The 17,614-nt window shown below is 40.1% G+C and overlaps 1 protein-coding gene across 1 annotated transcript; it reads left to right on the forward strand.

The window, feature by feature from the left end:
• Positions 1-353: 353 nt before the first annotated feature.
• Positions 354-1,116, forward strand: LOC134195880 (uncharacterized). Its single transcript, XM_062664970.1, has one exon. The coding sequence runs from the start codon at positions 502-504 to the stop codon at positions 898-900; it is 399 nt and encodes a 132-aa protein (XP_062520954.1). The 5' UTR covers positions 354-501; the 3' UTR covers positions 901-1,116.
• The last annotated feature ends 16,498 nt before the right edge of the window (positions 1,117-17,614 follow it).

Genomic DNA, 17,614 nt, shown 5'->3' on the forward strand with positions numbered 1-17,614 from the left:
ATTTGTGATAAGAGGCTAAATTTAATTTACTAGTTAAATTCTACACAGTCTTCTTGACACCACCTGGGCGTTACATCGCTGAAGAGAAACAGAAAACGCTCGACGCCAGAGAGACTTGAATTCTCTGCTGCTCTTGCAGCTGTATTCATCCACAGACATCTCAGACAGGTGATGAAGAAACTTGATGGCGTGCTCACCTTATCTCTCATAATGTTGAAACACTAGAGGTGTACAGTTTGAGCCATTTTAAATATGTTTACTGTCTGTCTGTCTCTCTGTCTCTCTGTCTGTATAAATGTCTGTCTATCTGTCTGTTTGTTTGTCTGTCCGTCTGTCTGTCTGTCGCACAACACCCTAGTTTCTGGATGGAGCGAGTGTCTCAGCGATTTGCTCATATGCCACCAGATTGAGCCAAGACACAGATACATCCACACTGAAGATAGACCAGACATCACATTTTACGACGTAGACTCAGGAACAACAAAAGAGATAGATGTTGCTATGGCTCATCCCTGGAGCAAAGATACCATCAAGGGAGCGTCCACGACATGTGGATATGCAGCAACAAAACGAGAGGCAAGGAAGGAAGTAAAGTATCGCAAAGAATCATTACCAGATGGTTCTAAGCCTTTTGTTACTCCTCTGGTGTTCGAACACTTTGGTCGTTGGGGACCCAAAGCAGAGGAATTTTTAAATGAACTTGCAAAGAAGTCCAAAGACATGCTGGGAAGGAAAAATGAAGCAGCGTTTAGAAGCTATTGGAGAAGAAGATTTTCTGTGATTATTCAGAAATGTAACAGTAGAGTTGTTTTAAGAAAGCTATCTAGGCTTTCATTGAATTGTTTGGATGGACAAGACAAGCTAGAGATGGACAAAGCCATTCATAGTTCTATTCATTAATTAAAACGAAGAACAGTAGGAAAGTAGAACTTTTAGTACTGCAGCAAGTGATGTAAGTAGTGACGTTTGATGACAATAAAACAAATCTGTCTGTCTGTCTGTCTGTCTGTCTGTCTGTCTGTCTGTCTGTCTGTCTGTCTGTCTGTCTGTCAATACATATATTTTCACACATCATCGCTATTACAGTCTAAGACAATTAGAACTAAAATCACAAAGTCTAAGACTGTCTGTCTGTCTGTCTGTCTGTCTGTCTGTCAGTCTGTCTTTCTGGATGTTAGCTGTCTATTTCGTTTTCTCTGTCAATACATATTTATAAGTAATTGAACTATAGCACTATAGCAGTTAATTAAAAACTAATCTGTGTGTCCATTACATCAAGTTAATACATGCCAACACGTACAAACACAAACACCACACACACACACACACACACACACACACACACACACACACACACACACACGCGCACACACGCACACACACACACACACACACACACACACACACACACACACACACACACACACACACACATAGCTGTCCACTGGGAGCTGAAGTTTTTCTCGGAAAACTCTTGCAATGACTTTTTATAGCTGCATAGCAAACATTTTCTTCCAATTGTCTTTTACCTTATATCAGTTTAGTTTTCCAAACTAATTTTTAAATCTTTTCACCGCTTGTCTGGGTATTCTTTTCTCTTTTATTCCCATCTACCAAATTGTCTAACACCAAATGAATCATCTTTACACATAACCTTCCGGGACAGCTCTCTTTCTGTTGTGTCTGGCTTCTTTCCTTTTTTTGTATTCTTGATGCAGCGGCTTCCTCTTTAGTGTAAATGTACGGAATATTTCACAGCTCTAAGGGTGAGCAAGACGTACATCTAGCTCTATGTTGTGTCCATCTCATGCGTTGAACACTGTTGTCTGGTCGACTGTCTGAAATAGAATGCCTGTCTCTTGGTTCTCTCTTTTCAATTCGCTTAAGCAGTTAGACCACACAGACAGAACGCTGTTCTGAACTCAAACTGGCCCATCTCCTGATTTGCATGCTATTTGATGATATCCACTTGAGTCAGTGATGGTTCTTTTACAATCGCAGGTGTAAATATCGTTACTATAAGGCGATGGAAGAGCAAGCCTCAACAAAGCCGCCAACTGGAATTTACAGGTATTAAAGACGAATTTTGTTAAGGATGGAACGGCTGCTTAGCATGCCTTGACTCCTTTGCCATGTTAGCTTTGTCTTGTTGCGATGTAGTATTTTCTAGAATTCTTGAATCTGTTGCTTTAGTGATATCTGCCAATGATTTGTGCTGAAGCCTTTTTTACATGGAAAGAAATGTTATTTGACACTTGAATTGCTGTCAATTAAGATGGAGTTGAGACTGTTGCCCAGTAAACCTATAGGCTGGAAGGCTGATTTGATTTGTTGTAATGTATTTTATGTCTTGGAAACGAGTTTGTAGCTCATTTAGTGAATGAGCTCATGAAGCTGGGAAGGCTGACTGGTGAAAGCTAAACCAGCCATGGTTGATTTGTAAATTTGCTTGAAGCTACAACGAGTCATTTATTGAACCACAATATATCAAAGATGTTAAAGTTGATCTAGATCGAAAATTATTGGCCGCAGGTATTGCAAGATCAGGAATGACTCAACATGATACAAGATGATCCTAGGAAAGTGAAATATCTAAACAAAAGCGTAACATCTTGGACTTTATTCAAATTTCTCAATTTATCACATATTTCAGTTCTTCATTTGCTGACTACAGGCTGGCACCTTAAAAAACTCGGTTTGCTATTGGGATGTTCAATATTCTTGTTTAAACATTTTTAGGTGGAATTGTGGTCACTCAGTAACATCATTAACCTCAAGATTGGTACAGGTCGTCTGTCTGTCTTCACTACGGAACATGGAAACGTAAATTTTACAAGAATTATAGTAAAGACTGCTAAGTTTTATAATGTTCTTCTACAGATCGAATACTACTAATACTCTAACGAGAGATATTCTCAATGTCTCTTTGTCTGACTGTCTGCCTGTCTGTCTGCCCATCTGTCTGCTTGTCTGTCTGCCGGAAGGCCTGCCTGTCTGTTTGTCTGTCTGTATGTGTGTCTGTGTGTCTGTTTGTCATGATCATATAGTTCTTAGATCAAACTAATGCACATTTCTACAATAACATTAAAAGGCTACAACTTAAACGAAATGTCCATAAATCACTAGTGCAAGAAAGCTATTATGGGAAGAGCTGAGTTGTGAGAGTCATGGCCTCTCATGTCCACCACATAGTCCGGACAGTTCATTTAAGATCACTTGTGCATTGCACTTTTGTTGGTGGATGGAAAAGCATTTTCTCGAATAATCCAATATTCTGGAAAATTCTGTCTTTCGGATTCTTCTGATGATTGGTTGGATAGCTTTGTCTAGAACTTTATTGCTCTTCTAAACCGAAGTGATCGAGAAATAATGAGATGACGTTGGATGTTGAGCTTTTATGCATCACAGCATGAGGCGGTCATGTCTGTCTGTCTGTCTCTCTGTCTGTCTGTCTGTCTGTCTGTCTGTCTGTCTGTCTGTCTGTCTCTCTGTCTGTCTGCGTGCCTGTCTATCCGTCTGAATATCTGGTATTCTTGTTTTCAGTCTGCCTGCCTGCCCGCTTGCCCGCCCGCCCGCCTGCCTGCCTACCTACCTGCCTTTTTGTCTGTCGGTCTGTACATATGTGTTTAATGCTTACAGTTATATTAAAGAAGATGAGTAGATTTCATGTAAGTAACATAGTTGATTTTTCTTTGATGTAGATATTGAGCACGATGTTCATTAGGATAATATCTAGGACTTCAGACTTTTCAGTAGTTTTTGTTAATGCTTAGGATGGTTTCATTTTAGTGATTGTTACACGTACAGTTTGGGTGAGAATAAACTAATCTGTCTGTCTGTCTGTCTGTCTGTCTGTCTGTCTGTCTGTCTGTTCATCATGCTCATTTAGATAGATTATTTGATTTTGACATTCAAAGTCAAGTCCATTAGTTAATGACTTTTTGTTTGCAAGGGCTGATTTGTATTTTTAAAATCGTAGTATATGTACAAGTACAATCTGTATGATAATAAATTATATCTGTTTGTCTGTCTGCCTGTCTGTCTGGTTGTCTGTTGTGTGTTAGCTTATTTTTGTTTGTCTGTCAATACATCATATGTCGTCATAAATGATCTATAGCACCATAGGCAATCTAATCTACGTTTTCCTTATTACATCTACAGTGTTCTCCCCAGAATATCTCAAAGGCATACTTTGAATATCTCATACAAAGAATATCTCCGGGCTACTTTCTAATCTGCATGCCGAAAACCGGCGCGTCGAAAACCTGCGCCTCCCAATATATTCCAAGCCAATACAAATCACAAAATCGATTTAAATAGCTTTCGTTAGTAACGTAGCACTAGTAGACAAATTCGCTAAGCAGTCGGTGACAATTTTCCATGCCACTATCGACGCTAGAGACGTGCGCAGTGTATTGTCATGCTCGCCGAGATCTACAAGTCGAAACTGTGAACGTGTCTACACTAACCTGAGCAATGCTTTCGCTAAGTTTGGATTTGGGCCGATGCCGTTCAAGTGCGTTTTGGCGTCTGAAATCAGTTCATTGTCTTACAGCCTGCGTAGGGTAACGCCTCCCAGATCGGCTTTAGTAGCAGCCTCGGTATTCCAGACTGCTTTCTGCACGTGATGGGAGGGAAGGGTGGGACTCTGCTCCCACTTTCCCTTCTCATCACGTGCAGAAAGCAGTCTGGAATACCGAGGCTATTTCCGTAGGTGCCAAGAACCCCACTGGAAGAACGAGAAATTGAGTTATCACTTCAACAACACAATTTGACGCATTGATGTACTTTGTCTTGCGACTTTGTATTCTTTCAACGCATCAATAACGACTCCACGGCACAAACGGCTGCCGACGGCGTGACTCACATACGGATTGGAATGTGGGCGAATACGCCACCAAATGATGTTGGATCGGATTCCAAACAATGTCATAAGTATATTTTGGACATAGCGGTTTCTATGACGTTGCTTTTGGACTTTCCACAACAACAACAACAACAGGTGTTCTATTCGTCTAGACGAGAACTCGAACTACTGGTCTCCCATTTCTTGCCTAACACATAGATAGTAAGGTGTGGCAGGCATAAGTCAAGGCGTGGCAGCGTTAGCCAACGGATGGCGGGATTGGGCGTGTTCTTGTAAAATTTAGCCAAGTCGTGGCGGGCCGCAACGTCTTGAGATGCCTGTAGAGAACACTGCATCTACCTGGTAAACACACACACACACACACACACACACACACACACACACACACACACACACACACACACACACACACACACACACACACACACACACACACACACACACACACACACACACACAGACACACACAGACACACACAGACACACACAGACACACACACCTCTACCTTGACCTTGACCTTGAGAGCTGTCTATTGAAGCATCAATGATAACCGTGTCCCCAAAGGACAAAAACCAAAAAATATGTAATAGGTGACCGTCACTATGTTGTCACAGATCAGAAACTAGAATGTCGTGTTCGATCTTCCTGAATGCGGAAGGATCTCGCTCACAGGCATCTATATATGTTTCTTTTGGGCTTGCATTTAATTAGAGCAGTATGTTGTTGAGTTTGTAGATTTGCTATTGCTATAGTTGACAGACAATCGTTGACCAAAGTCTTCCACGTAGCTCTATCTGGAGCGATGGTGTACAATTTTGCCTCGAATACATTTATGTTTTTCAAGTCATTTGACACCGCATCTCTCCACTTCTTTTAGCGTCATGTACACACAAACACACGCACACGCACACACACACACACACACACACACACACACACACACACACACACACACACCTGTCCACTTGAGCTGAAGTACTTCTCGGAAACACACTTGCATGCATTGCAATTATTGCAGCTGAAAATTATTTTGAATTCAGATTATTTTAGCTTTCCAGACTAATTTTTGGATTTTTTGGATCTTTTTTATTCAAGCAGTCTATATATTCTTCTTTCTGCACCTTACTGGGTACCTCCCTTTCTGTCGTAGTTGGTATGTTTCCCTTTTTGTCTTCCTGATGCAACGACTGCATCTGTTTTGATAGAATTAGAAATATGTCCGAGCTCCAAGGGGTAGCAAGCGGTACGTATAGCTCCAGATTGGATCCAGCTCCCAGGGTTAACGTTCTAGCCACGATTTTTGGAAGGCGTAGATTGGCACACGAGTCCGGCCCGTGGTCGTTGCATGTACGTGTCTGTGCAAATTTTTTACAAAACAATTACCGCTGTTTTGGGGTATTAGCTTCTACAAATAACACTGGCCGTGTTCACACTTGGATTATCGCTAATTAATCATAACACCCTGCTGTACTATCACGCGCAATGTGTGTTCTCACATGTTGAGCTGCCGCTAATTAGCTGTGTGAACTCTAGCAGACTGCAACTGGTTGTATCATGTACTCAAGCTACGCTACTCAATTCCTGCGCAAGAATTGAAAATTCTTTCGACAACTTTCCGTCTTCGAGTGCCTTCTTTAGGTGTAGTCACCACATGCTTGTGATATAACAGCAACTGTTGCTTTATCTACGGATGCGGCAACGGCTTTCACTACAGAATTCCTCAAGCCGTGCTGCGGATTCGATTTTCTCAAGAAAAAAACTGCCGGACCAACACAAAGTAGAGCAATCTTCTTTTATTCATTCCTGTGATACGCCGTATGAATAAACTGGGTTGTTTTCAGAAGCGCTAACCCCAGCCAAATCGAGCGGTAACCTTACATTTCGGAAGGGCTAGACTATCCCTGATCTAACGCACATTCCTGTTGTAAATTGACCTGATTATTGTAATTGGTCATGCTAAGCAGTAGCAAATCCAGTTCTAAACTCTAGTGTGAACACACCACTGTTTGACAAATTGTTTGTAGGGTATGGAGTACATTCTTAAATTAATTAAGCTGTTTCTCATTACCAATATAATGCTAAATATTTGGAACTAGAAGCTCATGATTGACAAGTCTCTACCTTCTACATGTAATGAACGTACTGTCTAGGCAGTCCCTCCCGTTTGTCATAATTACACATGTGCAGGAGTAGCGTACACTCTCTGTAGTAGCTACTGCATGGATGTACAGTATTACAAGCGTTTTGGTCAGTTCTGCACACGTAGTGGGTATGTCGAAGGCTTAGACGGCAGTTCTGAAGACGTATGGTACCCTATGCGTTAGGATGCCCCGCTATAACTCTGAGCTCATGTGTCGCACGTTATGATGTCTGGTCGACTGTCTGTAAAGTGGAATACCTGTCTCTTTTTTCTCTCTTGTGCTGTATTTTCAATTCACTCAAGCAGTCAGACCACACAGACACAATGCACCCTTGCACTAAAAGTGGCTCACATCCTGACTTGCATTCTATTTGATGGTATCCACTTGAGTCAGTGGTTCTTTCGCAATCACAGGTATGGATATCGTCACTATAGGGGAATGGGAAACCAACCCTCAACAAAGCCGCCAATTGGAATTTTCAGCTATTAGTTGCAAACTTTGTTAATGATGGAATGACTTTTAACCATGCTCTTGGCCTGTTCTATTTAGACATGTAATTTTGGCTTTGTCTCGGAGCAATGCGCTGTTTTCTAGAAGGCTTGCAGCTAATTTGCTAATTTGCTGATTTGAAGATAATTTGTGCTTAATCCCTTTTTTTCTTGAAAAGAAATGCCATATGTTATTTGAATTGCTGCCAGGATGGGCTGAGACTGAGAACCAGTAAACCCATAGGCTAGAAAGTTGATATAATTTGTTGTACTATTAGGGTTTATATTGAGCTGGTAGCTCATGAAGTGAAGGAGCCCATGAGCGTGCAAAGCTAGGCTAACTGGTGATAGGCCAAATCTGCCATGCTTGATTGGTGTAGTTGCTTGGAATCACACAGAGTCGTTTATTGAACAACACAAGGATGTAAAATTTCATCTAGTTTAAAAATCATGAAGATCTGTTGACGGTCTGATACGATCAGGCACGACTGAACATACTAAATGATTGATTTTTGGAATGTGACACAATCTAAGCAAAAGCATAGCACCTGAGGACATCATCCATTTCTCTCAACTTTTCAGGTAGGTCTGTTCCTGATTTGCTGACTCCAGACAGGCATCTTCAACAATCTCAAGGATTGCTATTGGGATGCCCAATATCCTTGTTCCAACATTTGTAGCTGAAATTGTGTTCATAAAGTTACTACGGTTAACCTTCATATTAGGATTGTGTGTCTATCTGTCTGTCTGTCTGTCTGTCCGCCTCTTTGTCTGTCCGTCCGTCTGTCTGTCTGTCTGTCTGTCTGTCAATACATATATTTTCAAACATTGAACTATTATACACCATCTAAGCAAAGCAACTAAATACTACCCAAGCCAATAGGGCTTGGTTCTACCTACAACTATTTATGTTTATGTTGCTGTCTCTTGAAACAATCTTCTTTATTTTTCTGTCAATCACTCTAGCATTTGATCGTTGTAGACACAGAGAACACAGATCTCCAGTATGTCTTGAAGGTTGATGCATTTGGCTTTCCGTCTTCGTCTCTTGATAGCTGTGACAGTTTCTTCAAATAGTCTTCAGCTTTCTCTCCCCAACAGCCAAAATGTCTGTCTGTCTGTCTGTATGTCTGTCAATACATATATTTTCCTACATCCGCACTGTTGCAGACTAATTGTCCAAACACCAGTCCAAAAGCCAACAATGGTCACACAACAAAACCCAACTACTTTAATTAACAAATGCTTCATCAACATTCAGAGAGTTTTCAAACTGTCCTGCTTTTCGTAATTTTCTACTAATCAACGTAGCTTTGCATCTGTCTGTTTGTCTGTCTTGGAAAGATAGTCAAATGGATATTTCTTTTGCACATCTATGGAGTCTTGATACCGTCAAACAACCAAGGCAGGTAGATGACTATGCAGCACTGAAGAGAGAAGAGAAAAAATGTAAAAATACAACATGGAGAGTTTTGATGAGTTGCTCAACACCCACAATCATCCGTCTAGTCTTTGAACATTTTGGTAGGTTGGGCGAGTCGGCGGAATTGTTTTTCCAAGAACTGGCAAAACAGACAAAAGCTATTGGAGATATCATAGCAGCAGAATCTCTCACTGACTGGAGACGACGTTTTTCTGTTCTATTACAGACAAGCAACAGCCAATTGATCTTTCGAAAAATAACTCGCCTCTCACATGTTCAGTAGAGATAGACAAATTTAGAAATAAGGGTATTCAGTTTTTAATCGATTAGGTCTGAATTGATGAACAGAGTAATGGACTGAGGTGGATTTATTTACTTTTTAAAATTTACTTGTTGTATCTTTAAACTTCTTTAAAATCAATAAAACAATTCGTCTGTTAGTCTGTCTGTTCTTTTGTCTGTCTGTCTGTCTGTCTGTCTGTCTGTCGTTTATTTCAACATCGATCAACTTATGGCTCCTACTTATATATCAGGCGTCATGTAAGTTTCACCTCGTGATTCATAGCTGCGAAACTGCCTGGTTCTGGTGAGTCTGGTCGTTTATTAATGATTCGACTGGTATGATCGTCGTCACGTACCTTTTAGCATGTGACTCATAACTGCGCTAACTGTAACAACTTCCTTGGTCTATAGGGACTACGGACCGCTAAAATCGCGTCAACTCTTACCACCGATACAACGTACTTCACATTGACCATTTGAACGGCATTCGCATCCGAGCTAGCTTGCCATCTGGATCTCAGCCTCCTAGTACCCTTGAAGGAATGACCTACTGTTACTTTTCGATCTCCTCAGCCTTGGTCCCCTTCTAGTAAACTACATTATCTGCTACAGTCTACGGTGAAACAATGCGCTTGCGCAACGTATCATTCCAGCATGTCGAGTGACATCATAGCTAGCCATCACCCGAGGCAGGCGCTTGCTTCGCGTGCTACGCGTGCTAAAGAGACGACGTCAGGCGTTGGTCACTCTTTTTCCGTTCCCAATTATATGCCCAACCCTCTTTCGAGTGCGGTCACTACCCCTCTCCGCTCTTCTCGCACGCGTTAAGAGGGCTTTTGCAAGAGACTAGACTAGAAATATTCTTTACAGAAACCGTTCGGTCGGTCCCATTTTGGCCGGACCATACTTCAAGTTATATATATATATATATATATATATATATATATATATATATATATATAATTAGTATTAAAATTTCTATCCGTCAATAACATGGTTATTCCTCCTGCTAATACAGGCAAAGCTAATAACAATAAAAATACAGTAATATGCACAGTTCAAACAAATAAAGGCAGTTTGTCCATAGGTACTCCTGGTATCCTTATATTAAATACAGTAGTAATAAAATTTATTGCATCAAGAATTGAAGATGCCCCAGCTAAATGTAAACAAAAAATTGCAATATCAAGTGACCCTCCTGAATGTGTTTGTATACTAGCTAAAGGGGGATACACGGTTCACCCTGTGCCGGCTCCCTTTTTGTATAAAAGGTGAGCCCAATAATAAGATTAAGGCAGGTGGCAACAATCAAACGCTCATATTACTTAATCGAGGAAATGCCGTATCTGGCGACCCAATATGTAATGGGAGGAATCAATTACCAAACCCCAATCATAACTAACATTACTAAAAGAAATCATTACAAAGGCATAGGCTGTAACTATTACAAGATATAATAGTTACAGCTCAATCTTTTGTAATAAACTTAAATAACTATAACATATATATATATATATATATATATATATGTATGTATATATATATATATATGATGGCATGTCCACTGACAACAGTGATGACTCTCTTTACATATATATATATATATATATATATATATATATATATATATATATATATATAAATCTTAAATTGTGGGTGTGTGTGTGTGTGTGTGTGTGTGTGTGTGTGTGTGTGTGTGTGTGTTTCTGTGTAAACGCTAAAAACCATCCGAGAAGAAATAAGTTTTATAATGGTAATTATGGAGTTGCTGAGGCAAGACCAAAATTATTTTTGTTTTTCACAATATCTTTAACCCGTCTTGGGGCCTAGAGAGATGCAGCTCCGAGACAGTTGGAAGATATTAGAGACCACAAAATATTGACTCTCATTGTTTGCGCGCAATTCCAAGCGAGAGAAGGGGTCTATTCTAGATCTATTCAATACAATTTTTTTTAAAAAACCCGAATCTAGAACTCCTCACTCTACTACTGAGCGCGAGCGAGGAGAGGACTGGGTGCGAGTCTATACAAGTATATTGATTTTGATGAGTTGCAAATGTAATGTAATAGTGTACAAGTTAGACTTCTTAGCTCTCGTTAGCATACCAGTGAATATATGACACTCTGCTTCATTTTAATACATCAGCGTTTTACCTGCATTCGCCGTGTGCACTACATTGGTTACAAGAACGGGATTGTAAGAATTCAAAGTGATTCGCCTCAGGTGTTTGATGGAACTGAAAATTTACTTTCCTTTTTGGATATTATTAATGTCTGAAAATCGCTCAAGTGTTTTGAAGGTGAGAAGAAGGCACTCGCCTTAGCATCACGATTGGAAGGAGCGGCTTTTGAGAATTATCGACGTTTGGAGAATGAGGGTAATAAACAAAACTTTGACGTTATTGCAGCTTTGCTAGAGAAGCAATTACGTAATGTGGCGATAGACAGGCGTCTTAGTTACGCGGCAGAAAAGGAAACAGTTCCAAGATCCTCCAGCGCCGTTTGTACACGACATTGGAAGTTTGGTACGGATAGCGTATACATTGTTTGATAGTGGCACCGCGATTACTTTAGCCAGAGGCGCATTCCTAGATGGTCTAACAAAGGAATTCCAAGTTCTGTTGAGAAGGGACAAGACTGCTAACTCCAAAAGTGTCAAAGAATTAGCTGATGAAGTCAACCAACTTCGATTAGATGGAAATTACTTCGTCAGAAAAATGCAAGTTCAGTCAATCAAAGCAGTTTCCCGGCTTCAGCAGTCAATCAATTTTCCATATGTGACATGGATATTTACAGCGATATGTCATCTACTCGTCAGACATTTACTGCTTTTGACAACGACAATTTAGTCACCCAAGCGACAGTGCATTCGATGCGTGGTCGCGGTGGAAGGTGGACACTTAGAAGGAAGTATCAGAAATCCAACGCTTGGTAAGAGAAGTTATAGATGTGGTGATATTAGCCACGTCCAGTCTAATTGTCCTCATTTTCATGATGGTTATCGATGTTTGAGACCGGGGCATATTGTCCGAAACTGTACTGCTGCGTCTCCGGCATTCAAGAGGGGAGGTCAGATCACTAAATTAGCCCCAGCTCTTCCCATTCTAATTATGGTTGCCGCTAATATTGACGAACAACCTCTTTCCTTTTTAGTGGATACAGAAGCAGACATCAGCTGGATAGCATTGATGTTATTCAGATGAACCACATGACAGTACGTTAGTTGGAATATTGTTCGCCAACCAATACTTGGTGATGGTACTAGCTTACGGTGTGATGGAACTGTAGTTACGTCGTTTCAGTAGGGATCTCACAAGGTATACACTTCGTTTTACGTTGTGAAAGGAATAGACAATTCATGGGATTTGGGCACTGATATTTTGTCGACTCTTGAGGTCCAGATAGGTGTTGCTAATAAAAATTTGGTCTTGAAAGGGAAGCAGTGACAACAGTCCAACCATTCAAATCAGAACCAACAATGTCTGAAGGGCGTTTATTGAATTTTGGGTGGGTTTATTCGACAAGGGGTGTACTATTGCAACCAGGGCAAGAAACTACAATTTGGAGAAATATACACTCCAATGTTACTAGCGAATGGACAGGAATTGTAGAAGTAGTAGATGAGTTATCTGAACGTTCAGGTCTTAATCTTTGAATGTGCTACCTAGTGCGTTGGAGGGAAAGAATAGGATATTCTTGTGAAAGTTACGAATGTCTGCACAGAACTTGTAGTGATACATAAGGGACAGAGTTTGGTGGAATTTACCGAAGCAACTGCATTGAATAGGAAGGATGGAAGAGAATTCGGAAAGAGTACCAATATTTACAACCCAATGGTTAAATAGATCTGTGTGATTCGTTGATCTCTGATGAGATACTACAATTGGAAAATCTTCTAGAACGTCCGTCGGAACGTTTTCGCTTTTTCAGACAATAAAAGGTGTTTAGTGGTTGTTGAACATATGTCCAGTTAGAAAGAGTGATGGGAGTCTTCGTTTATGCGTAGACTACAGTTAAACACTCAAACTAAAACACGGCAGTACCAACTGCATGGGAACCTTCAAGAGGTGATTTAGTAAAATTTAGATCAAAAATATTTTAGCATCCCGGACAAGAAAAAGACAACGCTTCGGACACCTTCAGGCTGTACGAATTTAACAGAATACCCTTTGGCTTGAAGAGATGTCCAGCAGTGTTTGTCGAATGATGTCACTAGTTCTGGGACACTTGACATCAATTCAGCTAGTCCTCGATTTATATGGAAGACCTCTCTAAAGCTTCAGATACACATCAATTACATTTGGATCGGTTGGAACAAGCATTTACAGCTCTTCACAAACAAACACTTCGACTTAAAAACGCTAAGAAATTTCAATTTGTTACAACTCAGGCAATATTCTGTGGATTTCAAGTTACTGCGGAAGGAATTAATCCGGATCTATGGAAGGCTGCTGGTATTGAAAGAATACCTACACCTACTACGTTCAAGGAGCTAAAGGTTGTCTTGGGCATTACTGGTTTTTATGGTCGATTTATTGCACGGTATACTGCAATTGCAGTACCTTACCTATCTATGTTAGTTGGAGAACAGAAATTTAAGTGGTCAACTCATTGTCAAGATGCATTTAATACTTTGAAACGAAAACTGTCTACAGCAGTGATCTTGGCTCATCGTGTAGCAGCTAAACCATTTGTTTTGACTTCAGATGCATCTACTCTAGGGATTGGCGCAGAACTGGCACAGGAATATTCGGAAGGACTACGACCGATTGCATAATTATTCTAGTAGAGTTTTATCTAATTGCAGAGAGAAGATACTCTACATATGATAGAGAATTTCTTGCAGTTGTTATGGCATGTCATCGATTTCGACACCATTCGCTTGAAACAAAATTTTTTCTGTGGACTGATCATTTTCGACTCCAATATCTATCTACTTCGAAAGACCCGTGTGTTCGTCGTGCCAGATGGATAGCGGAATTACAAGAATACTGCTTCACTACTGAATACATAAAAGGAGATCAAAATACAGTAGCGGACGATTTCAGTCGTCTTGGATTTGGTAATGAAGAAAAACAGTTTCCTTGGGAAGACAAAATAGCAAGTCCATGGTCATTTTTTCTCTTCAAGGAATCTCACCAATAGTTTGTATGTTGACCTTCGTTGGAGGACAACCACTTTTAAGGATTCCCAGGAGAGAGAAACCGTTTTATCGGCGACATCTAGCCATGTTAGTGAAGATACATCAAAGCAATCAAGTTTGGATCATGCAAAACCACTACAATTACAACGTTTACTACAGGAGATGTAACGCTCTCTAAAGATGAAATATTACATAGAACATTATCTCACGGGCATTCCGAGATTGTCGCACCTATTGCTCTGATACCTAAAGAACTTCGGCTAGCGCATAAAATGATAATTCTTTCTCTGCGCATCAAGGTGTCAAGAAGACATTAACTCGGATATTGAATCGATTTTGGTGGAGGACAGTAAATAGGGATGTTAGGGATTACACCAAATCTTGTCATACATGTGGTAAAGGACGCCACCACATCAAAGAGCGCAAAATCCGTTGAAAGAACGCCTTATAGCCCTATAGTCAACGGTATATCACGTCCAAGCAAATGTTGCGGTAGAATGTTTTAATAGGACATTGGGGAAATGCTAGCAAAGGTGATAGATTTCTAACAATACAACAAAGCAAAATCATCTGACACAAGTCTAACTGGCTTGCAATACGTCGTACGATGAGTCGAATAAAGACATTTCATATATATATATATATATATATATATATATATATATATATATATATATATATATATATGGGATTTTCCTGTTACTGTAATGTAGTTATGTTTAGGGACTGGGTGGGTAGGGTAGTTTGGGGTAGTCTGGGGCACTTTGAAGTAGTTTGCATAGGAGAAGAATATATTTAATATATATATATATATATATATATATATATATATATATATATATATATATATATATATTTAGGCCCCCTAGCAAGATCAGCGTTAGGCTGATAGGGCTGCCTGTATAAATATATCTATTATCTATCTATCTATATAGAATTGCTTTCAAAGATATGCCTAGAGCATTGTTACAAGCTGCCGCAGATTCTGTGTGCAGAATAACAGGACACAAGATAACATCACCAATGGCTTACGTACAGAACAGTTTGTCATCTGTTGCTAACATATACCAAAAGTTAAAGAAAAACTTTTGCTATAGGTCAAACTAAAGACAAAGATAGTACAAGAAATCAAAATTGCACTTCACACCATACAGTATTGGAGATCTATCGGGGATTACACGTCCTAGTAGAGAGACTAAGTATCTCGTTCTTTCTGTCCACCATGGATAGGCCTTTTAAGGCTGTTAAAATGATATCCGATGTGTTATACAATATTTGTTGACCATTTGAGAGGACGGATGTGACTCTTCATCATGATAGAATATAACCGTATCTACTATGTAACTTGCGTTTAAAGATATTAGAACGGAAGTAAACCAAAGAGGGTATTTTTGGATACAATATCTAATGTAAACCATCAGACAGAGATTCTATCAGTTATTTCCACGGACTCTGCAATAGGGTAATCAGGGAGTGGAATCAGCTTCTAACTCAAGTACTGCATGAAGCTTCGCAAGTACTTAGAAGATCCCAACGTCAAAGATCTCTCCCACAATATTTTTAAAAGATTAATGTTGACTCGGACTGTAGCCCTTCGCCTGACGGGGAATGATGTAATGTAGTAGTATAATAGTTATACGTCTTAGCGCACGTTACTATATCAGTGATTATATAACACACTGCTTCGTTGTAATACATCATTCTTTGGACCTGCAATCAGCGTTTGCACTAATTGAACAAATTTAGATATCGTATTAGGCAAAAGAAATACAGTTCATGATTTAGACAGCGGTATATATAGAATTAACCAACGTCACACATACAACAACACCTTGTGTATCTACACGACGCTTACAGCTAAGAGTACTATGTATAACCAGAAAATAATTGCAAACAATACATGCGGATATCACTGTTCAAACAAACAGCTCCTCCCTCCCTCAACTGTTCTCTACGACATATTGATCGGTGACAACGGAAATTCAATTCAAAAGGGTTGGGCTAAATGTGCGAAAGTCTATTTTACCTGGAACTGTTGCGTATGATGCTAGCTCCGTCGTTTTCGTTCATCGACACCCACATACAAGGATGTAACTTATGTAAATATGAGTTTACAAAAATTGTCATTGGTCAGCCTTTCTAATGCAATATTGGTTGGAACATCATGCCAGGTTCTCCAGACATGCAGTACAATGCTGCTATTGATCTTGCAATTACGCCACTCTTTGTCTTGTAACTGTTCAGCTCAGTTGCTCTTCAACGTGCTCTCTATTCTAGTCTGGCATTGATCTGCATCAGTTGTATTCCAATTTCTTCCGATCAGCTCAGAGACTTTGTGTATGTACGTATTTGCAGCGTTCAGACTAAATAGTTTGTGTGAGTAAACAGAGACTATCTAGACTGTGTGGGTCTTGCAGACATGCAGATGTCTGTTATGTTGGAGAAGAAGAGAAGGACACTGTATTTGTATTTGCTTATGACTACAATTTGCAACGCCGTTATGACAGCATCAACAATCGATACGAATGAAAACAACATCATGTGCATTGGAGAAAAGGGATTAAAGGTTACTAAATAACACTTTGTCTAATTTCCGTCTTAACTGATGCTTTATCCTAACGTTTGTAGGGAGATGTTGGCCACCAGGGTCCTCAAGGCGTACGAGTAAGTGTATTGTCGCTTAAAAGAAAGTAGCAAATATAGTGCATGATTGATAGAAGAGTATACGAGGTTTAGTTATCTACTATAGCACATGGATGTAGGGGTGTCAAACGTCGTGTCTCTAATTACGTGTGAATGCATGGTGTCAAAAGTGTCACTATTACGTAATTAGAGGTGTACGCTACAACACATAAATTACCACACGATGCACTTCCTGGATTAATTAACAGTTTAGCTATAGCTACGCTGTATTCGCTTTACAATGTGTGCGACGAGGATAGTCGAAGCCGGCGAAGACACTACGCTGAGTAGGTGTCAATATAGTCACAGCGTCAGCGACTCGACCCAACTTACTACTAGCTTCGCCCTGGCTGCATTGTGGATTTCAGCCCCGGAAGCGCTGCTATCACCACTACCTCTGGTTCGGTATCGCCTCTTGCTGTCAGCTAGTCATGTGCAACTGTACTTTGTCGGCGTTACAGGAAACGACTGTAGCGTGGGGTCCTCGCTAGCTAGCGTGCAGTACAGTGTACGTCTTTATACAGTAGAAGCGCATGACGCATGCATTGCACCTAGCTTCAACTGGAAACCTGTGTACGAGTACAAAGG

This window comes from Corticium candelabrum, chromosome 20 (genome assembly GCF_963422355.1).
Source record: "Corticium candelabrum chromosome 20, ooCorCand1.1, whole genome shotgun sequence".
In the NCBI taxonomy this organism is placed as follows: Eukaryota; Metazoa; Porifera; class Homoscleromorpha; order Homosclerophorida; family Plakinidae; genus Corticium; species Corticium candelabrum.

What these genes read in the sequence shown, in the direction of transcription:
- LOC134195880 (XM_062664970.1), top strand. Translation starts at nt 502, where the DNA reads ATGGCTCATCCCTGGAGCAAAGATACCATCAAGGGAGCGTCCACGACA.